The 16,487-nt window shown below is 40.3% G+C and overlaps 1 protein-coding gene across 1 annotated transcript; it reads left to right on the top strand.

Moving 5' to 3' along the window:
- Positions 1 to 2,546: 2,546 nt before the first annotated feature.
- On the top strand, positions 2,547 to 14,711 carry TMEM129 (transmembrane protein 129, E3 ubiquitin ligase). Its single transcript, XM_060769289.2, has 4 exons — positions 2,547 to 2,856; positions 5,661 to 6,135; positions 9,969 to 10,128; positions 11,339 to 14,711. The coding sequence occupies exons 1-4, from the start codon at positions 2,652 to 2,654 to the stop codon at positions 11,585 to 11,587; spliced, it is 1,089 nt and encodes a 362-aa protein (XP_060625272.2). The 5' UTR covers positions 2,547 to 2,651; the 3' UTR covers positions 11,588 to 14,711.
- The last annotated feature ends 1,776 nt before the right edge of the window (positions 14,712 to 16,487 follow it).

Below are 16,487 nucleotides of genomic sequence, written 5' to 3' on the forward strand. Positions count from 1 at the left end.
ATGAGGTTGTGCAGACAATCCTAAATCAATATTAAAGTGCATTTGAGGACATATTGCTAAGAGTTTTCCTTATTCTGGGAAGGCACACTGGAACAACCATGTTTTCAGCGTTGGGGCATGTCTGATGTCCTTGGGAAGTGAATTCGTGAGTGAGTCAGGGAGCCACCACCGAGAAGGCCCTCTCCCTCGTCCCCACCAATCGCGCCTGCGAAGGAGGTGGGAGCGCGAGCAGGACCTCTCCAGATGATCGAAGAGACCATGTGGGTTCGTACACAGAAATGTGGTCACGAAGGTAGGCAGGTCCCAAACCATTCAGGGCTTTGTAGGTAAGAACCTGCACCTTGAATTGGGACTGGAAAATGAACGGCAGCCAATGAAGCTCCTTGAACAGGAGGGTTGACCGCTCTCTATAAGAAGCATCAGTTAGCAACCTGGCTGCCGCCCGTTGTACCAATTGAAATTTCTGGTCTGTTTTCAAAGGCAGCCCCACGTAGAGTGCATTACAGTAATCCAATCTGGAGGTGACTAAGGCATGGACCACCCTTGCCAGATCTGACTTCACGAGGTATGGTTGCAGCTGGTACACAAGTCTTAATTGTGTAAAGGGCCTCCCGGCCACCACCGATGCCTGAGCCTCAAACGTAAGTGATGAGTCCAGGAAGACACCCAGACGGCGGACCTGTGACTTCAGGGGGAGTGCAACCCCATCTAGCACAGGTTGCCACCCTATACCCCGATCCGGTTTACAATCAACCAGGAGGACCTCTGTGTTGTCAGGATTGATCTTCAGCTTGTTCTTCCTCATCCAGACAGCCACAGCTAATTAATAATAATAATAATAATAATAATAATAATTATTATTATTATTATTATTTGCTGTATGTATCTTATTTGTTTATTGTATTTGTTGGGCTTGGCCTCATGTTAGCCACTCTGAGTCCCTGAGGGGAGATGGTGGCAGGTTATAAATAAAGTTTAATAATAATAATAATAATAATAATAATACATCACACAGTCCTAGACACTTGGGAAATATCCAACGTGTGATCCAATACAACAGCCAGCAGAATGATCTTGTCTGCTGTGGACTCATCTTGTTGTGTTTCTAATAATAATAATAATAATAATAATAATAATCTATTGGACACTGAGTAATTCAAAAACTATAGCTAAATTTATTTATTTATATTTATTTACTACATTTATATGCCACCCTTCTCACCCCAAAGGGGACTCAGAGCGGCTTACAAGGTATATATACATACAATAAATGTGCTATAGCATGATGTCTTGCAAAAAACATAGTAATGTTGAAAGTATTATAAAGTGTGCAAAATTATATTGTTCATTGAATGTTTTTAGTTGTGTTTGGTTGGTGGGTTTGTGCCTTTAATTGTTGGAGTGCTTGTGGGTTGGGCCTTGTCAATTGGATCCAGGTGGGGCTCATTACTGTTGTTGTTATAGTTTGCATCTGGCTGTAGTCTCTGGTCTGATCTCTGCGTTTTTTTGTTTCTACTATGAAGCCGTAATAAAGTAAACTTCTGCTGTAGTATTTTTATTTTTATTTGATACTAGCGGTCCCCTGTCACGCATTGCTGTGGCCCAGTCCCAAACTCAAGGTCAATGCCCACCAAACCCTTCCAGTGTGTTCTGTTGGTCATGGAAGTCCTGTATGCCATGTTTGGTTCAATTCCATCATTGGTGGAGTTCAGAATGCTCTTTGATTGTAGGTGAACTATAAATCCCAGCAACTACAACTCCCAAATGTCTAGGTCTATTCTCCTTAAACTCCATCTGTGTTCATATTTGGGTACATGGAATATTCGTGCCAAGTTTGGTCCAGATCCATCATTGTTTGAGTCCACAGTGCTCTCTGGATGTGGGTGAACTACAATTCCCAAACTCAAGGTCTATGTCCACCAAACCCTTCCAGTTTTTTCTGTTGGTCATGGCAGCCCTGTGTGCTACGTTTGGCACAATTCCATCATTGATGGAGTTCAGAATGCTCTTTGATTGTAGGTAAACTATAAATCCCAGCAACGACAATTCCCAAATGACAAAATCAATTTTTGAGTGGAGGACATCCATTGGGTTGTTAGGTCTCTTGTGTCCAAATTTGGTGTCAATTCCCCCCAGTGGTTTTTGAGTTCTGATGGTATCACAAATGAACAGTACATTTTTATCTATATATAAGAAAAGAATAAGATAAGAAGATCATCATCATAACTCTGCTGACAAGTAACCTTTGTCCATGTTTCTAGGATAGAAGCAATTAGGAAATGACATTTATAACCCAGGAACAAAAATCATGTTATACAGTTGATATTAAATATCAACAAAATTTAACATTAAATATCTACACAATTTAATATTAAATATACATGATATTTAATGTTCTATTAGTATTTAATAATAAGGAAATAACACTAAGCCTCCTATGATGTTTTCCCTTCATTCCCCCTGCGTTTCCGGTGCGGAGGGAGGGGGGATTTACGGTGCCTTGTGCGTTGAACTACACTTCCCAGCATGCAGCGCGCCGAACTTCCGGTCCCTGGGGCGGGGCCTTCTCTGCTGGGAAGGCCTCGTCGACAGCGCGGCTCGCGTTCCTTGGAGGCATTCAGGCGGGCGGGTCGCTCTGCGGCGGGCTGCCCATGGAGAGCCCCGCGGCCACGTTCACGTTGGCCTACGTGGTCCTGGCTGTGTGCTTCGTGTTCCCCCCGAACGAGTTCCACTCGGCCGGCCTGACGGTGCCGAACCTGCTGGGCGGCTGGCTGGGCAGCGAGGACGCGGCCTTCGTGCAGTACCACCTGCGGCGGGGCACCGGCACCCTCCTGGCCCACGCCCTCCTGCCCCTCGGTGAGACACCAGGCCCAGGCAAGGCCCAGGCGGAGGCAAGGTCCGGCCCCAGAGCCCCTCCTACCCCCTTGCCGCCTTCAGGCCTCGAGAACTCCTTTGAAGCAGAGTCGTCTCCTTAGGCCCCTTCCACGCAGCTGAATCAAATCCCACATTTTCTGCTTTGAACTGGGATATAGGGCAGTGCGAACTCAGATAACCCAGTTCAAAGCAGAGCTTGTGGAGTTTTCTGCCTTGATGTTCTGGGTTATATGGCAGTGTGGAAGGGCCCTCAGTCGCCTCCCTTGTCCTGGGGCTTTTCCACACAGCCCCATATCCCAGAATATCTGCTTTGAACTAGGTTGTCTGAGCCCACACTCAGATAATGTGGAATTTACTGCTTTGATGTTCTGGGAGAGGCGGCCCTAGGTAATTTTCAACGGTAAGCAAACAGTATTTTGGTGTGTCCCCCCCCAACCCAATCATTGATATATATTCTCTGTTCGTCGTGGGAGTTCTGTGTCCCATATTTGGTTCAATTCCATCATTGGTGGAGTTCAGAATGCTCTTTGATTTTAGGTGAACTATACATCCCAGTAACTACAACTTGCATATATCAAGGTCTATTTTCCCTCAAGAGCGCCCTTAGGCAAAATCAACTATACTATGAATGCTTACTTTGCATAATGGGTTGAGCCGACCCTAGATATGGGACTGTGTGGAAGGGCCCCTGATTTCCAATGTAAAGTGACAGAAGTACAGGCAGTCCCCAAGTTACAATCGAGATAGGTTCAGTAGGTTTGTTTTTCAGTTCAGTTAGTATGCAAGTTAGAACAGGTACATTTAAAGGGTTTCTCCAGCCATATATGTGTGTATGGTTTAGGTTTGGATAGCATAGGGAAGGGTTCACACCCCTGTGGTGTTTCCTTTGCTGCCTGTGCCCCTTTTCAGAAGACTTCACCTAATTTTCTGTCCCTGTGATAATTGGCTTTTGGAAAAAATAAGCTTATTGCATAAATGTGATGTGGCGGCAAAAAAAGCCAATGGGATTTTGTCCAGCATCAATAGGAGTAGAGTGTCTAGATCAGGGGTCAGGAACCTTCGGCCCTCCAGGTGTGGTGGACTTCAACTCCCACAATTCCTTGAGGCTCGGCATTCGCCCCAAAGGCTTATCTTGGCCTCAAGGAATTGTGGGAGTTGAAGTCCACCACACCTGGAGGGCCGAAGGTTCCCCATGCCTGGTCTAGATCCAGGGAAGTCATGCTACCCCTCTATTCCGCCTTGGTTAGACCCACCTGGAATATTGTGTCCAATTCTGGGCATCACAATAGAAGAGGGATATTGACAAGCTGGAATGTGTCCAGAGGAGGGCAACTAAAATGATCAGGCGTCTGGAGAACAAGCCCTATGAAGAACGGCTTAAAGAGCTGGGCATGTTTAGCCTGCAGAAGAGAAGGCTGAGAGGGGACATGATAGCCATGTATAAATATGTGAGGGGAAGTCATAGGGAGGAGGAAGCAAGCTTGTTTTCTGCTGCCCTGGAGACTAGGACACAGAACAATAGCTTCAAACTACAAGAAAGGAGATTCCATCTGAATATTAGGAAGAACTTCCTGACTGTGAGAGCTGTTCAGCAGTAGAACTCTCAGCCCTGGAGTGTGGTGGAGGCTCCTTCTTTGGAGGCGTTTAAACAGAGGCTGGATGGCTATCTCTCGGGGGTGCTTTGAATGTGATTTTTCTGCTTCTTGACGGGGTTGGACTGGATGGCCCATGAGGTCTCTTCCAACTCTGTGATTCTATGAAACAAGGATTGATGACAAAGCTTCATTTGAAATACCTTTCCCCGATCATAACCACACAATCAGGAGTGAATTTCTCCCACTTCCTGTTGTCTCACCCTTATTTGTAATGATGAATTGTTTGTAAGTCGAATGTTTGTTACTTGGAGACTGCTTGTACAGTGCATGGATTCATTTTGGACATTTGCCTTCGAATTGTTTGGAAACCTGTAACTGCATGGGCTCTGCAGCCATTTTTAACCAGGGGCGACAGAGGAGTGGCAGTCAAAAACCTGCTGCTTTCGGTTTCTTTGAGTTAGGCCTGGGGAGGGAGGCAGCTGATAGAAGGAAAAGGATCCCAGGAAGAGAGGTTTCTTAAGACCTCCCTTTTCTCTTGATTTGGAAGCAGAAAAGAGATTGAAGCACGAGGGGATAAGGCTCCAGTTGTAAATTGTAAAATTGTAATTAGGAAGAACTTCTTGGCTGTAAGAGCTGTTCAGCTATGGATCTCTGCTTCGGAGTGTGGTGGAAGCTCCTTCCTTGGAAGCTTCTAAATAGACTGGACGGCCATCTGTCGGGCTCCTTTTATTGTGCTTTACTTGCATGGCAGGGGCTGGAATGGATGGACCATGAAATGTGGTATTTTCCAACTCTATGATTCTATAATTCTCATAATGAAAATAATGGGGACACACCATATCTTATGAAAATCTTTTATTTACCATATATATTTTAAAAAATACATGATTCATTGCTGATTTCACATAGACTCAGAACTACAACTCCCATGATCCCATAGCATTGAGGTATGGCAGTTATAATGTTGTCAAACTGTATTAACTGTATAGTGTGGATGCATCCTTAGGCATTCCAAGGAACATGACAGGGTTTTGAAGTGAATGTACATGTGGGAAGTATTACAGAATTTTAGATGTTTACATGTTCAGTGTATATGAGACTTTAAATTACAATGATTGTTATATTAGACGTGTGCTTATTCATTTCTGAGCTCTGTTTTGTTTTCTAAAATCACTTTCTTGTCCTTTACAGGCTATTATATTGGCATGTGTTTTGCAGCACCTGAGAAACAACTATGCAGTTTTCATCAGACTCCTGAAGGCTGGAAGTTCTTCTTCTTGATAGCAGTTCTTGCCCCTACATTTGCTGGTATCTTAGCATATTACTGGTCACAAAATGGTTGGAGTAACCACCCACTGGTCAAGACAATTTCCCTTTATGCCCTCCCACAGTCAGACTGGAAGGCCGTGGCTTCTTCTATCAACACAGAATTCAGGAGGATTGACAAGTTTGCTACTGGTGCCCCAGGAGCAAGAGTAATTGTTACAGACACTTGGATCATGAAAGTGACTACATACTGCTTACACATTGCCCAGCAGCGGGACATCTTTCTGACAGTGGTGGAGTCCAGACAGCACGAACTCTTGCCAGATTCAAATATGCCTGCGCAGTTCCTCACAATCCGTGTTTCCAGTGTTAATCCTAATGTGAAAACTTTTGATATCCGGTAAAACAGATAAACTTTTCTGTTTATTGAGTATTTGCAGTGTGCTTAATGTCAGGGGAAATGGATGTTTCACGACTGTATTCCATGATTGATCTCACAGTTAAAGCTGTATTTTATAGCAAACTAACTAAAACTCATATAACTGGGTTGATGTAAATATGCTTTTCATACTAGTGAACCAGGACAGAGGCAAGAGTAACCAAAGGAATTGTAGTCAGTGGTCAGCATGTGGAATGGATGCTATGTTCTTCTGCAGCATTTACAGCTCTGCAGTATGTATGTTGGGAGACTTAGTGCAGGAGGCACATTCAAAGTACTCACTGCTGAATATATTTCTGAAGTGTTTTACCACCACACTTCAGATTCCACATGAGATGTGAGAGAAGCTGAGAGTTTTCTCAATAGAAGACTTGTACCGCTTATGTTTTCAGTCACTTGTTCTTTGTCTTGGACTGGGTCAAAGGTTTTAAGCACTGACAGATCATTACATGGAGTCACCTTCTCTGTGTGATTGTTATCACAGTGAGGACTAAATATGTTACTCTTTGCATATATTCATGATTTTAACTGTAATTTTTGTGTGCTGTTTTGTTGTTTGATTTGTTAGTTGCTTTGAGAGTCTGCAAATAATCTCTTTTTACAGTCTGTAATTCCCTTTAAGACTGCCAGACAAATGAGTCTTTCCTATCTATTTAAAAGTAATATGGGGGCTTAAAAATAGATTTTAAATATTCCATTGCTCCTACATATTTCCTTATTCCAGTCTATAGAAGCCTAACAAGTACCCTATACTATTTACTCTAAAATGCAAAGCATCATGGAGCCTTACCTCACAATGTTGCAAGTGCGATGTTTTCCCATGTTTAGTTCATGGGTTTCTGATGCTTCCAGTAAAAAAAAAAAAAAGAGAGTAAACACCTTCAGTATGTTTCAGTGTCAAATACTTTTTCCTCTAAGGAAGCTTGGTTGTTTTAATGTCTTTTTTGTGATAGCAGGGTGTCTTTTTTGTGATAGTAAGATGTCTCCTGCCTGGGGGAATCCTCCCAACAAAGGATTCCCCCAAGAAGTAGGCAGCCAGCCAGCTGTCAGGCTATTCAGTGCTAATCAAGCTGGCCAATTGCAATTCCCACTTGGCTCCAACAGACAAGAGTTCTTTCTCCCACCCTGGACATTCCACAGATATATAAACCCCACTTGCCCAGTTTCCAACAGACCCTTCAACCTCTGAGGATTTCTGCCATAGATGTGGACGAAATGTCAGCAGAGAATGCTTCTGGAGCATAGCCATACAACCCAGAAAAGAAAAAAGAGGTTTTTTTGTTTACTGTGGAGTGTGTGGTTATTTATATTTGGAATGATTTTCCTACTTGGGAAAATACTTCTTTTGACTAAAACGCAATTTTGAGAAACACATGTCTTGCGTTTCTAGGAAATGGATGATCTATATGAGCAGAAATTGGATTCAAATAAATACTTTTATGCACTGTGTCTCGGACCACCCCCCATCTCCCCTTTAGGCAGGTTGTCATTTTTTGCCAAATTTAGTAAAACTGTCATTTAACATTATCAGTTGGTGTTTTAAGGAAATGGATGTGATATAGTCTACGGCAGCCATTTTTTGAAATGTCAATGTCTATTTTTTGTTGGTTACCATGGATGTTGTCTCAAATTCCAAATAAATTCAGTAGTTTGAAGGCAGCTGATTTAAAGCATTTTAACACAGTTGCTTTTTTTTAATTAAATTTTATTTCGAAAAGATAATACACCAACCATATATGTTGCAAAAAAGTACACATACACAAACAAACACACATACACAAACAACCCTCCATACAGTTACCCCTCCACCCACCCCCAGTGCTACCCACCACCTTGACTTCCGTCACTAATCCACGCAGGATTTATGCACAACTTATTTAACCCTCTATACTTGTAATTCAATAAATTCCTCTTGTTTTTATTTCTTTAGCTCTCCCGTCAAGTATGCTAAGGCCAGCTTCCAGTTTCTTTCAAATATTTCATTATTTTCATATTTCAAATTGCTTGAAATCTTAGCCATCTGTGCATAATCCCACAATTTATCCTTCCAATCTTTAATGCTTAATGTTTTCTCCCCTTTCCAATTTTTGGCAATTGTAATGCGTGCAGCTGCAAAGCTGTACAAACAGATTTCTCTCTCTGGCTGTTCTAAACTGTCTCTGAATATCCCTAATAGGCACATCCCTGGGTTCTTTTTTACTTTGTTGTAAATCATTTTATTTGTTTCCTTTATTATTCTTTTCCAATAGATCTGCACCAGTTCGCACGACCACCATACGTGAAAGAAAGTCCCTTTCTTTCTTTTGCACCTCCAACAGGATCCTGTTTGTGAATTGTCCATTTTGGCTAGGAGGGCTGGAGTTATGTAGCATCTGTAGAACATTTTGTATACATTATCTCTAATTGAAGCTGCCACTGTAAATTTAAAGCCATTGTTCCACAGATTTTCCCAGATGTCAAAATCTATGCTTCTCCCTAAATCTTTTGCCCATGAGATCATGGGGGTTTTAACACGATTATCTTCCAAATTATAGTATAGAATATATTTGTATAATCTGGCTATTAATCCTTTTCCCCCTTTATCTAATATAGTTTCCAGATCTGATTTTTTGGAAGCAAATCCCCTCTTCTCGTCTTTTTTGAATCTTTCGTATAATTGATGATATCGGAACCAATCTTTAATACCCAATTCTTCTTTTCCCCTCAGTGCCCATTGGCCATTGGACCTGATAAGTAGTTCCCCATATGTTCTGACATCATCCTTGCAGATGGGTCTCCCAATGGCTTCTATTGGCCTCAGCCACAGGGGTGTTTTGGGTTCCATCCCTAATTTGTATCTTTTCCAAACATCTATTAAGCTTCCCCTAATTACATGTTTATTGAATGCCTTATTTAATCTCTCCTTCATACCAGAGGTAAGAATGCCATCCATATCTGATTCCATGTCCTTCTAAATTTAGTAGATTTATGTTCTGGAATTGTATCCAATCTTTGAGCCAGCTCATGCAGGCGGCCTCATAGTAGGTTTTTAAATCTGGTAAATTTAGTCCTCCCCTCTCTTTGGTATCAATTAAATTTTTGTAAGCAATCCTGGCTTTTTTCCCTGCCCAAACTGTGTTGGGCAGGAACATAGTTGCTTTATTGGGTTGTAAGTTTTTCGGGTTGTATGGCTAAGTTCTAGAAGCATTCTCTTCTGACATTTTGCCTGCATTTATGGTAGACTATCTCATATCGTCAGTCCTTTCTATTAGTCTTATGTATGGAAATAAGCAATATACAGTAGACTCTCAGTTAACAGGAGCTCACGTGTCTGGAGCTCTCAAGCAACCGGCAAAAAATCAACAAAATAATATTGCATTCACAATGCTGTTTTTATAATACAGTATAACTGCACTTAAAGTTTAGCTTGTCTTTATTTGTCTTTATTTGCTTTTAATTACTGCATTACAACAGTAATTCCAAGTCAATACTTAGTTTATGGTATAGTATTAGGCCTATTTTTAATAGTAAATCTCAGAATAATTGAACGACATTTATCTGGCATCTACTACTCCCCATGGATGGTGGTTAACTGAATCTACTGTATTCAAGTTTGTGGAGGCACAGTGAAGGCTCCTTAGGTAAAAATTTGTTAGTTGTATAAACGTTCATTTGAACCTGTTGTATTTAATTACCTTGTGGCTTGTAAAGTTTGGTTTTACTGTTTTTCTTTCTCTGCATATCAAAATAGTATGACAAGTCATGCTACCTTTTTATATTTGCATAAATGGCTTGTCTTGACATTATGTCTTTAGGCTTAATTCATCAGAATATGGGGAACTACGAGAGAAGCTTCATGCTCCCATCCGTAATGCTGCTAATGTGGTAATTCATCAGAGTCTCAGTGACTTGTTTCTGGAAACCTTTACCTCTCTTGTAGAGATGAATCAGACATACTCTGTTCCAAGCAATCAGGTATGTCGTATTCAAGACTAAGATTAATACTGATGTCTCACATTGTTGTTTTCTGGGCAGAATTTTTTCAGCCGTCCTCAGGCTGAGAGAATGTGACTTGTCCAACATCACTCAATGGGTTTACATGACTGAACAAAGATTTGAAACCTAGTCTTCTGGTTTAATACTCAAGCCAGCAGTAGTCATGGTGTATAACATGTTATTTTAATATAGAAGGTTCTACATGCATTTCTAAACTATTTATTAACAGCCTTGGTTAGCAGTGATGTAGGAAACAGAATTAGTGCATTTATCACTAAATCTAGAGTCACTATCAAAATATATACTGTATATACTGGACTTTTTCAGCCCCCTTATTAGGCTGAAAAAGCCCCCCTCGGCTTATACTCAAGTCAAAGTTATCTATTATTTTACTCTGTTGTTGTTGTTATATTATTATTATTATTATTATTATTATTTTTACTATTATTATTATTATTATTACTATTACATTTATTATTTTACTCTATTATTGTTATTATTATTATTATTACATTTACATTATTTTACTTTATTATTTTATTACATCTATTTTACTCTATTTTTATTATTGCATTTATTATTTTAGTCTATCATTATTTTAATTACATTTATTATTTTACTCTGTTATTGAAAAGATATGTAAGCACATCTACATTGAAGAAAGTTAGAATAATGGTTTAATCACAGCTGGACAGTCTTGTCTTACTGTTTTATGTAAATATTCAAAGGGCCCGAGTCCAGGAATTGTGGGAGTTGAAGTCCAAAACACCTGGAGGGCCGAAGTTTGCCCATGCCTGTTCTACAAGGATGTTTTACTATGCTATTGTTTATAATTATATTTATGTATCCATGGATTTGGATGTCTATACATGCAATTCTATATTATTAAGGTCCTGGATACCAACTCCAGCAGATAGAGAGAGTTCAGTGTATTTGTACTGTATGGACTGCTTTTGATTCAGGAGGGAATGCTTAAATTGTGATAGCCATTTATGCTGAAAGCAGTCAGAAAAATGATAGCTCTTTTTCATTCTTGGGTGACTGTCTGCTTCTTATATTGTAGGGAGTGTACATAGGTTGTTTGTGCTGCTTTATAAAGTGTTAAAAGGCATTAATCACATTGTAGATATAATTCTAATTATTTTGCTTTTCTTTTCCGCCTTCTGCATTTCTTCCTGGATGACTCAAGGAGCTAGACCCATGCATTGGATGTATGCAGACGAATGCAAATATCAAACTTGTGAAAAGCTGTCAAGAACCAAACGAAGGGGAGTGTCAACAATGCTACTGCCGCCCTATGTGGTGCCTTACTTGCATGGGCAAATGGTTTGCCAGCCGACAGGATCAGCAGCACCCAGAGACGTGGCTATCAAGTCATGTGCCTTGTCCCACCTGCCGAGCCAAATTCTGCATTTTGGATGTCTGTGTTTTACGATAAATTCGTTCTGAGACATTCTTAAATTTGAATTGAAATGTGGGTGTACCTTAAAAGTAGAAGTACATAGCAACTATTTATTACATTTGATTTTTTCTTCCTGGGGATGTTTAGTTTTGTTCTCTTTAAACTCAGATCTAAGTATGGTAGTGCAGGCATTGGTTCCCTCAGCCTTGAAAGATTTGTAACTCTCTTCTGTTTTAGGAAAGAGTGAAATCACATCAGACTTCTACTAAAGTTCCAGTAGAAATCAGTGAGTTGTACCTTATACATAGGCGATGCACTGTTTAAAATATAAATGTTCTGAAATGCAATTTGATTTCTAAATCAGTCTTAATGGGATGACTGCCCTTCCTGATTTTAATTCAGAAATCACCCCGTATTCAACAAGAATCACAATTCATATTATCATTCTTGTAGGGAATTCAGTCTCAAATACCTGAAATATCTTTATATAGAATTTTCTTGTATTCTGCCTTTTGAAATTGTTCTTAAGTTTAGGGTTTTTAAAAATTTACTGGATGGAATCCAGATTAGTTTACTTGAAATAGCTCCAGTAGAAATAAATGAGACTTTTATTTCAGTAGGCAACAAATAACTGGAATAACAGATTTGAGCTAGAATTGAATCATTGAGTCAGTTGCTGACCTCAATGGACAGTTGGTTCAGCGGGTCTGTTATGGTTGGGAATAGCAGCTTATGCCAAAGTTCAGTTAGTCCACTCAGAATAAATGCCATAGAATTCAATGGAACTTACTCACAAATATGGATTGCAGCCTTATTCTGGTTTGAAGTCACTAATTCAAAAATGTGTACCACAATTCACCCACAATTCTTAGTATTAGTTGTAAAATACGACGAACAAATGTCACACGCACACACATATATAAACCAGGGCAATGAGGAGACTAAAGTAGTGGTGGTGCGTGTAGCTGAAGCTTGACTTTTAAAATGTTTTTACTTGAGGCACTTTGTTTTAAAAAAAGGAGTAACTCATTACCCCAACCAGAATCCTTTCTTCCAATATCTTCAGTTGCCATCTTCTGAGGTAAATTTTCTTCTCAATAAGTGGGCCTGAGTCTTAATTATAAAGAACTGATCAAGGAAATATTTATTTAAGGATTCACAGGTGTACAAGGTTTGATGGTTATTCTGTATTCCTTTAAATGTTGTTACAGTTGACTTTAGTTAGACAGTTTCCAATATAACTCTCAGTATGGCTTTTACTTCCACCAGACTGGTTTTATACTTATTTCACTGCAAAGTATCTTTCTTTTCTTAACTGACACTTCAAGGCACTGACTTGCCTTTTTCTCCCTTCAGCTATCCCCACTGAAGTTATGGATTTCTACTGGGGTTTCTTTTTCCCTTAGCTCATGAGCTAATTACTAATTTAAACAGGTCGAATTGACTCTCTAAACACACAAGCTGAAGACTTAAACCTCTTGGTTTGGTTTCTCCACACACCAGAACCCAACTTCCACTTTGGTCCACTGACTAAAAGAAACGGACCTTTTAAAATGCCTGTGTCTGCCAGGTGGCAGTTAGCTCCGCCCCTTTGGCTCCTCCAATTTGGATACAATCTAACAGCCGGTTCCATTGCTATGGCATTGCTGATTTGTCGCTCAGGTGACAAATCAGCTGGCCTGCACATATCATATCTCAGCATTAATAAACACATTTAAAACATACATTATAATCAGCTATTTCGTTACAGTAGTTTAATAATAATAAAAAGTTATTCACCATAGTAGTGTTTTTTGCATTAATGATTCAGGGGCTTTTGATCATTATCTCAAGATGAGGCATATGTGTGAGACAGTATTCATTGCATCTTTGACATGCAAATGCTGTCCCAAAACTTTTGCTAGCAGTTCATAATATTTTGGACTGTTTTCCCAGCATTATTTAAAGAACTATTCTATCCTATTTCGATTCAACTGATTTTTAAAAATTATATTACTGTTTTAGGATCACCTTTAATCTGTATCAGGTTACTGTTTGCAAAATCTACGGGACTGATTGTATTTTCTATGTACCAACACTCCATTAAAGTGGACAAAAGTATACGCTTATAAATCCTGCAGTTAATATTTGCTTAGGGTTATACCACATTCATATATTTCACAGTGCTCCACTCTTTGATTCAGACATATTCATAGTCCTTGTGAAAATCCATTCTTATGTTTCTGTCCCATTTGAACTTGTTTAAAAGCAAGCCACCTTGCTCTAGAACTGTGTAGAAGGCTGAATTGCAAAACATCAGATATCCAGGATTTGATTCTGAAAGAATGCCAACCTGGCAAGACCTGGGACTGTGAGGAGGCAGAATTCCAGTGATCCCTTCCTCCTGACGTGATGCCCTATCTATAGTTTGGGTGTGTATTTGAAACTGGGTGGCCAGAACAGCATAAGGACTCTTTTTGTCATATTGCCCACCCTGCTGCTCTGCAGTCTCCTCTGCTGAGCTAGCCAGGAATTATGTACAGAATGGTCATTATTTTTTCACAGCTGTAAAACCCTTCATTTTCTCAACCTAATATGGTGGGCCCTTGATAGGGAAGTTTGAGTAACAAGAGAATTAGTGGTTAGGAAATCTGTAGAGGTGGCTTGAAGATTAGGTACAGAAATAAATTCCTTGGACAGTGTACACTTATACTGTGTTAAGTAGTTTACCCAGATAACACCATTGTCATATGGACTCAGCCACTCTACTTTTGTATAGATTTCTTGGCTTTTAAAGCTTGATCATGTAATTCTTTTGTGTGTCTGAAAAGTCACCAGCAAGATGCAGTTTCATAATGTTTACACCATACCTGTTATAACTAAACAAGAACCGTCTTCCTATATATGCAGAGAGTTTATAATTGCTCTTTGGTTCTGATTTGAGGATAGTGACAGATCTCTATACTCATATTGTAACTGACTTCAACAATATTTTGTTATTTTCTGAAAAATCTTATAAATTTTTATTTACAAGCACAGAAATTACATCTTTTTGCTGGATGGACAGGAAAGTGGACATAGGTATGACTAAAAAAAGATGAAAGATTTGTATTTCCCATTTCATTCATACAACACAAGTTGTTGTAATCCATGTATTTTACAATAAAACTTTATTTCCATAGCTCTTTATTGTATCTCTTTGCTATATTCCTGCATTGGGTAGTGCACTTTCTTCAGTACATCTCACAACAACTTGGCATCATTTCCTCATTCACTTCTTGCAGAGAAATGGATGCTCTCCAGTTGTGGTTGGACTGCAGTTCCTATCAGCCATATCCAGAGTAGCCTGAACATTAGAATCCAACAATTAAAGGTTAGGAGGGGTGCATCATTCATAAACAGCCAGTCAACTTACCCTGCTGTGAAAACAAGTTCTATACTTTTTTTTAGTCTTAATTCAGTTCTTTAGAAATATCAAATTATGGCACAGTTTTGGAGGGACTCTGTCATTCCTTCCATAGATCTACCTATAACAGATATTTGGTCTGTCAATAATTAGAAAATATAGTCCCGTCTTAACAGTACAGGCAGTTCCCAAGTTACAAACAAGATATGTTCTGTAGGCTTGTTCACACACATACACATACTCTGGATAGCATAGGGAAGGGTGAACACCCCTGTGGTGTTGGTTTTGCTGTCTCTGCCTCTTCAGAATATTTCAGCTCACTTTCTGTCCCTTTGATAATTGTATTTTGAAAAAATTGGCTTGTGAAAATGAGGATTGGAGATAAACCTTCAGGGGAGACACCTTTTCCCCATGATAACTTTTTCAGGAATGTATTTCCCTTCTGAGGGGTAGATTTCTCTCATTTCCTGTTGTCTCACCCCTTTCTTAACTAGGAATTGTTTGTAAGTCGGATATTTGTTACGCCGGGACTGCCTGTACAATCTAAGATTTATGTTGATATCTAAAACAACAAAAATCCAGGTGTTACTTTCAAAGATGCATTTCTGCCAACCTAAACAACATGTTCATTTGGGACCTTATGACGTTAAGTGAGGGATTCACCACATATAGTGGCAAATCCGTAGGTTCCTGATGGACCCGATGCTCTGCATCGCCCGACTTACTGCCATCCCCATCCAATGGGGGAACCATCTGCTGCCCCATTGTAGCAAAAGCAACTTGGGAAGCCTTCCATTCTGTGGTGGCGGCGGCATACACCACTTCCTTTTCCCTTTCACCGTGGAACCCGACTGGAAGTCGATGTTTATTGTGTAATGGAATCCATGGTGAAAGGGATGAGGAAGTGGCATACAACGGGCAAATCAGCCTGTATGGTGAGGTTGTCAGTCTCCACATTTCTAGACACCTTTCCCCCATTATAACGCGTTCAGGAGTGAATTTCCCTGACAAACAAATTCAGCTTAAGAACAAACCTGCAAGACATATCTTGTTCATAACTTGGGGACTGCCTGTATACGGTTTGCCAGCATGGTCCTCTGTCATCAACTCCACTGGACTGGCCATGTTGTCCAGATGCCCGACCACCGTCTCCCAAAGCAGTTGCTCTACTCCGAACTCAAGAATGGAAAATGAAATGTTGGAGGACAGGAAAAGAGATTTAAAGATGGGCTCAAAGAAAACCTTAAAAACTCTGGCATAGACACTGAGAACTGGGAAGCCCTGGCCCTTAAGCGCTCCAGTTGGAGGTCAGCTGTGACCAGCAGTGCTGCAGAATTTGAAGCAGCACAAATAGAGAGCGAAAAAACGTGCCAAGAGGAAGGCGCGTCAAGCCAACCCCAACCGGGACCACCTTCCACCTGGAAACCAATGCCCTCACTGCGGGAGAAGATGCAGATCAAGAATAGGGCTCCACACTCACCCACGGACCCACCGCCAGGATACTACACTTGGAGGACAATCATCCTCGGACTACAAGGGATCGCCTAAGTA

The sequence above is a fragment of the Anolis sagrei genome, chromosome 3 (assembly GCF_037176765.1).
Source record: "Anolis sagrei isolate rAnoSag1 chromosome 3, rAnoSag1.mat, whole genome shotgun sequence".
NCBI classification, from domain to species: Eukaryota; Metazoa; Chordata; class Lepidosauria; order Squamata; family Dactyloidae; genus Anolis; species Anolis sagrei.

Bases quoted from the DNA above. Each gene is read 5' to 3' on its own strand.
- TMEM129 (XM_060769289.2), top strand. From the start codon at position 2,652: ATGGAGAGCCCCGCGGCCACGTTCACGTTGGCCTACGTGGTCCTGGCT. The intron at 2,857-5,660 runs GTGAGACACCAG...TGTCCTTTACAG, and splicing joins CCACGCCCTCCTGCCCCTCG to GCTATTATATTGGCATGTGT. The intron at 6,136-9,968 runs GTAAAACAGATA...TTATGTCTTTAG, and splicing joins GTGAAAACTTTTGATATCCG to GCTTAATTCATCAGAATATG.